This window comes from Emys orbicularis, chromosome 1 (assembly GCF_028017835.1).
Source record: "Emys orbicularis isolate rEmyOrb1 chromosome 1, rEmyOrb1.hap1, whole genome shotgun sequence".
Classification (NCBI taxonomy): domain Eukaryota; kingdom Metazoa; phylum Chordata; order Testudines; family Emydidae; genus Emys; species Emys orbicularis.
The window spans coordinates 154,028,473-154,034,864 of NC_088683.1; the positions used below are offsets into that span (position 1 = coordinate 154,028,473).

General features: G+C 50.1%; 1 protein-coding gene across 1 annotated transcript; it reads left to right on the top strand.

Moving 5' to 3' along the window:
• The first annotated feature begins 4,222 nt into the window (after nucleotides 1-4,222).
• On the top strand, nucleotides 4,223-4,762 carry LOC135889624 (epidermal differentiation-specific protein-like). The gene has a single exon (XM_065417460.1). The coding sequence runs from the start codon at nucleotides 4,235-4,237 to the stop codon at nucleotides 4,760-4,762; it is 528 nt and encodes a 175-aa protein (XP_065273532.1). The 5' UTR covers nucleotides 4,223-4,234.
• The last annotated feature ends 1,630 nt before the right edge of the window (nucleotides 4,763-6,392 follow it).

Genomic DNA, 6,392 nt, shown 5'->3' on the forward strand with positions numbered 1-6,392 from the left:
TTTCTTGCTCAATTTATTCTACTTTTTCTACAGCAAGTTACAGTGGATCAGTATATTTGATTTGGGGGAAATGAAGTAACAGCTGCCCAAATTGAGCTTGAGCACTCCTGAATTTTGAGGGTGTTCAAATCTGGAAGGCAGGTGCTAGATTCCCTTTCTGAATATTAGCTATATCTGGAAAAGAAAAGTCAATTTCTGCTTCCATGGCTCAGAAGTGGAAATCCTCCTAAGTGCCTGGTACTGTATCTAAAGCTGCCCAGGTCCAGAGCCTTACTTTTCATTTTAAATTCTAGTGAGATCCACATACCTCCCTTGCTAGGCTTCAGATAGAGAGGTGCACCGTCCATTTAGTCCCCCCAATTCTTTCTTTGGGGGAGAGCCCAGGGCTGGGGCGGCAGGAGGTGTGTGGGGGGGAAGAGCCCAGGGCGGGGGCGGCAGGGGGTGCGGGTTGGGGGAGAGCCCAGGGCTGGGGGAGCAGGGGAGTGCAGGTGGGGGCCAGAGCTGGGGCTGCAGGGGGTGTGGGTGGGGGAGAGCCCAGAGCTGGGGTGGCAGGAGGTGCGGGTCGGGGGGGAGAGCCCAGGGCTGGGGCAGCAGGGGGGTGCGGGTCGGGGGGGAGAGCCCAGGGCTGGGGTGGCAGCGGGTGCGGGGGGGGGGAAGAGCCTAGGACTGGGGAGGCAGGGGGTGTGTGTGTGGGGAGAGCCCAGGACTGGGGCAGCAGGGGAGTGCAGGTGGGGGCCAGAGCTGAGGTGGCAGGGGGTGTGGGCGGGGGAGAGCCCAGGGCTGGGGCAGCAGGAGGGTGCAGGTGGGGGCCAGAGCTGGGGCAGCAGGAGGTGCGGGGGGGGAAGAGCCCAGAGCTGGGGCAGCAGGGGAGTGCAGGTGGGGGCCAGAGCTGGGGCAGCAGGGGGTGTGGGCGGGGGAGAGTCCAGGGCTGGGGCAATACAGGGATGCGGGGGGGGGGGTGGGGGCGGCAAAAAACCTAGAGCTGGCTCTGTTCCTACCATTCACAGCAAGCTGCAGATTTCAGTACCATATTCCTTCTCCCACCCTTTCCTGTTGCTAGTGGCCAAGGGAATGCTGGGAAATGTAGTTCTTTCCCTGCTCCAGGGCTGGCTCTAATAGGCAGGGAGCTAACCAAGGAACTACAGCTCCCAGGGCCTGTTGGTTCTCAGCTCCCATGCTGGATTCTTGCGCCCCTTGGAAATCTGCCGCCCCAAGCAACTGCTTGCTTTGCTGGTGCCTAGAGCCGGCCCTGACCCTGTCTCTCTTTCTCAATTCTCTCACATTCCTAACCTTTCTCTCATCTTCTCTCTCTACCTCTTCCCCCTTGCGCATAGCCCCTCTCTTCTTCTCCTGTGTTGTGTCCTCTCTCTTCAGTCCCCTTTCTCCCTGCTTCCCCATCCTTTCCCAGCCAACTCTTTCCCAAAATCCCAGAGGGGAAGGGATAGCAGCTGGAGGTATCTGTTAAAGGTACACTCGTCCCTCCTCCCCAGCATGTGGGAAATCAGGGATGGGGGGTCAGGGGTGGGCAGTGTCTTTTTCTCTTCATCCAAAACCTCAGTCTGAAGGAGGAAAAGCCTTGTGGATATTGGGGTTTGCTCTGCCTCCCCCTCCCAGTCCCTGGTGGGAGGAGCCCTGAGATGGCCTCTCCACCTCTCGCTCATCAACATTTACTCAGAGCTCACAGGCATTTTCTGTCAATTTATATCCAGTGCTCAAAGTCTGGACACAAACGCTGAACTTGATTTATGTGCTCGCTCACTCTCTCCCTCTCGTCTCCATGTGGAGAAACTTGCATCTGAAGAAGTGAGGTTCTTACCCACGAAAGCTTATGCTCCCAATACTTCTGTTAGTCTTAAAGGTGCCACAGGACCCTCTGTTGCTTTTCTCAACCTGTGAACTGTGACCCCAAATTGGTTCACTAGAATGTACCAAAGAGTGGTGTGGGAGGCCTGATGGCAGAAGGGTCCAGTCCTGCCCCGGGGAGGTTGGGTTGCCCTGGGGGGTTGCAGAGCCTGTCCCATTCACCTCACTATTTCCGGGCTTTATACAGGCCCCTCTTGTTCCTGTTCAGCTGAGCCTGCTTCCAGTTAGTGGCCCCTTCGCAGCCTAAATCTCTCCCCTGCTCATGCTTAACTGGTTGATTGGACCTCTCAGGGCAAGTGTAGGGAATACAGCCCTTCACAGGCTCCTGCAGCTACGGTCCCATGGGCCTGACTGGACTTGGCTTCCTGCTCTGGGGTTGCCGTGCTGCTCTCCTTTGACACAGCCACCCCTCTGTCATGAGGGGCCAAATTTCAGGGAGTGGGGCTGAGCCCCATGTGCCAGGTCACAATGCCACACACAAAAATACGGGAGGGGGTGGACTGGGCCCAATCTGAGCAGTACGGCATCCCCAGAGGTCACAATGCACTGAATGGGGAGCCAAGCCCAGCCACCCCACAGAACAGGAGTCACAGGAGCTGCTGCTATGGTGCTCACCATGTAGTTGCTTAGTACTTATTACATCCATGTATATATTGTATATCGTGGGTGAGAAATATTTAGTAAGCCAGATGTGTTTGCACTAAGGCTATTTACTGGGTTGTGACCTGTGAGCTTCTCTGCACTGGAAGAGACATTTGCTTCATGCTCTGAGAACTTTACAGAGATGAGAGCTGGTCAAAAAGTATTTGGAAAGAAAATTTTTCTGTTAGAAAATGCTGATTCATTGAAATCAACGCATTCTGCAGGAATGTGTTGTTTTTGATGAAATTTGAAACAAAGCTTTTCAGTGAGCTTTAAACATTCTGGTTCAGTCTTACTGGCATCATAGAAGTGTAGGACTGGAAGGGATCTCAATAGGTCATCTAGTCCAGTCCCCTGCACTCAAGTCAGGATTAAGTAATAACTAGACCATTCCTGACCGGTGTTAGTCTAACCTGTTCTTAAAAACCTTGGGTGACGGTTGAATCCACAACTTCCCCAGGTAATTAACCATCCTGACAGTTAGGAAGCTTTTCCTAAAGTCCAACCTAAACCTCCCTTCCTGCAATTTAAGCCCATTGCTTCTTGTCTTCTCCTTAGCAGTTAATGAGAACAATTTTTCACTCTCCACCTTGTAACAACCTTTTATGTCCTTGAAAACTGTTATCATGTCCCCCCTCAGTTTTCCCTTCTCCAGACTAAACAAACCCATTTTTTTCTATCTTCCCTCATAGGTCACATTTCTAGACCTGTGATAATTTTTGTTGCTCTTCTCTGGACTTTTTCGAATTTGTCTACATCTTTCCTGAAATCTGGCACCCACAAAGCTCCAGCTAAGGTGCAGGTTTTTGCAACACTTTGGTTGCCACAATTTTGCAGCTGTTTGATCTCTAATTTGAAATGTATTATATATTAATTTTAATTAAATTATAGAAAGGAGGTCAACTGCCACCCCAGCACCTGCTTGTGGCCAGGGGTGCCTCTGCAGTGCCTTGTTTTCCCCTTTTTCTGGGCTCCTTCAGCAAACTCCACACAGTCTCTCTTTCAACACAACCCTTTTGGGGACTCTGTCTTTTTATTAGCATTATTAACTTAACAAATTTCTCAAAACAAACACAAAAGAAATCCTCCCCCCAGGCTTAAGCTGGGCACAGCCCCTCCTCCCTGAGGTATTGTCCTTTCCTTGGGGACCACTGCATCCAGTAGGACAAGCCACCCTGTTATAATTATATGATACCAGCTACCAAATACAGTACCAGTTACAACTTTTATTGCTTTTATTTTATATTATAATTTTAAAATATTCTACCCTAATTCAATAGAAAATAAAATAATATAAAAATAATATATTAAAAAGTCAAAATTGGAGAGAAAAAATTCAATTTTATCAAAACAAAACATTTCCATTGATGCAGACTGCAATTCTTCATAGGCTGTGGAGTTGCAGGTTGGGAGCAGGCAATAGACCTTGGAGTCAGCTGGTGGGGGAAAAGACCCTACTCTTATTCCCGCTGGCTAAATGTTTGAGGAAGGAGTTTGCCCATTCCCTCTACACATTTGCCCATGGTCCCACTCATTTTGTTCAGTCGTTTGTGTATTTATCTGTTGTTTCAAATGATGCTAATTTCCTGATTTTTCATCCCAGCACAGAGAGTCTCCACTGAGTAGGGGCTGCCTCCCAAGCTGTGACTCTCTGTTCTCTCTCCACAGCTTCTCAGTCACTGCTTCTGCTCCAAGAACCAATCGCAAAGATCCTGCCACACCCACCAAAATGAATGGGATCATCATTTATGAGCATATAAACTTCCATGGTAAATCCAAAGAATTCACTTGTGACATCGCTGACTTGAAGCCCGTAGGGTGGGACCACTGTGTCTCCTCTGTAAAGGTCACTGGCCAACCCTGGGTGGCCTATGAGCATCCTAATTATTCAGGCAAGTTCCTGGTGTTTGAGGAAGGTGAATACAGCTTTGTTGGTGAAGATATGAATGACAAGATCAGTTCTCTCAAGTTGATTACTGAAAACCTGAAGAATCCCAAGATCACCCTGTATGAACATGCCAACTATGAAGGGGAGATCAAGGTGGTAACAGAAGCAACCAGTCTGAGCAAGGGATCTTTCAATGACCGAGTGTCTTCCCATAAGGTGCAGAGCGGTGCCTGGCTATTGTGTGAACATGAGGATGGAAGCGGCTTGAATTATGTTGCCCGGAAAGATGAACAGCTTCCAAACTATGAATCGATCGATTTCAATGACAAGCTTTCATTTCTGCGTCCCCTGAGAGCCGGCTGGTGCTAGTTCCAAAGGGCTGCAGAGCCTGCCATTCTGGGGTGCCATCGATCGGCTGAGCCCCTACAGGGAGGTGCAGAGTTAGAGCTCTGCCCATGCTTGCACTTCATTGCTCCACACCCCATAGAATCAGTGAATTTGGGAAAGCGCCGCTCATCCTGTGCAGTGCTTCATAGCCTGGTATCCTGCTGTTTGTCCCCCAAGGCCGTGCCAGAACTTCCTCCTGGACCTCACCCTCCCAGTCTCCTTCATGCTCTCCCTGATCGGCAGCTTTCTCTGGGGTGTTCCCTCACCTCCCAGGCCCTTCACACAGCTCTAACTAGGAGGCTTATTCAGGGATCTGCTGGCCCCTGTCTGCCATTTATTTTCCTTTCAATCCCTTCTCCCGGGATAAGACGACCTCTGGAGTTCCCTGAGCTCTACATTTCTATGATTCTATGATCACAGAGGGGCCCCCAGAGGTGTTTGAGCCGACCTTGGGACTATCCTGCCCCATTATCTCCATGACACCCAGAGACAGATTGAAAGGAATGTCCACATGGATGAAACAGAAGGAGTCAACCAAACAGATCATCAGCAAACCTCGATCACCACAATCTAAAGAAAGTGTGAGATTTCCAGTTTCTACAGCTTCATGTGGGGTGGGAAAGAGGATGGGGAGGGGATCATGTTCTTTGTGGAGATAGGAACTTCCAGCACCTCCTAGTATCAGCAGGGGATAAATGAGCCACCCACCAACAGGGAAAAAATCATGGTGTGCCACTGGCTAAGAGATCTCACACAGTGCTTGTCATCTGCGCCCTAACGTGCCATGTCAAGGTTGATCGAGTTGATCACCATCTAGGATGGGAGAAGAAGAACCGAGCATGAGGTGCACCAGAGCACATTGCGCATAGCACCAACCCAGGGCATCGATCCAGGAGAAAGCTCCAGCATGGAGGTGGCTCCACAAACCCACTGTGTTTCCTACCTCTTCCATCCCAACATGCTCATGTCGGCTTCCAAGAAAGGGTTGAAGGGTTTCCAGTCTGCTAGCTTCTCTGAGTGATTTATTGTTAACCTGCTCCAATAAAGTGATTTGCAGTGAAACTTGGGCTAATGGTCTCCTGTAAAGCCAGTAAAGGTTCAGTCCCCAGGAGAGCTCCTTCCTGCATAGTAACTGCCTTGGACTGGACTTAGCTTTTCAGAGCAGAAGGAACTCAGCGCCAACACATTTCCTCTGGGGATGGCACAGCTGGAGGGGAGCTGTGACTCTGCTTCACTATGCCCCCTCTTCCTGATCCCCCAGAAATCTTTGTGTGGGTGGTTCACAAGGGTCAGTCCCATGGGTGGAGCTAGGTCAGGTGAAGAGCAGGAGCAGGGCGGCCTCATATCCCCCATGTCTTATGGGGCATCCCATTGCAATAGAATGTGCAGCAGAGTCAGCACAGTGGCGTTTAATCTAACTGAACTCTAATGTGTAGATGGATGTTATCAAGAAGGAACCCTTGTAATAGATTCATACAGTTTAAGAATGGAAGGGGCCATTATGTTCCTCTGGTCTGACCTTCTGTGTGACGGAGGTCACCGGATTTCTCCCAGCAATTCCTATAACACGTGGTTGAATTTGATCAGTGTTTCTCAAGCTTTGCAGGTGGGA

What these genes read in the sequence shown, in the direction of transcription:
- LOC135889624 (XM_065417460.1), top strand. Translation starts at nt 4,235, where the DNA reads ATGAATGGGATCATCATTTATGAGCATATAAACTTCCATGGTAAATCC.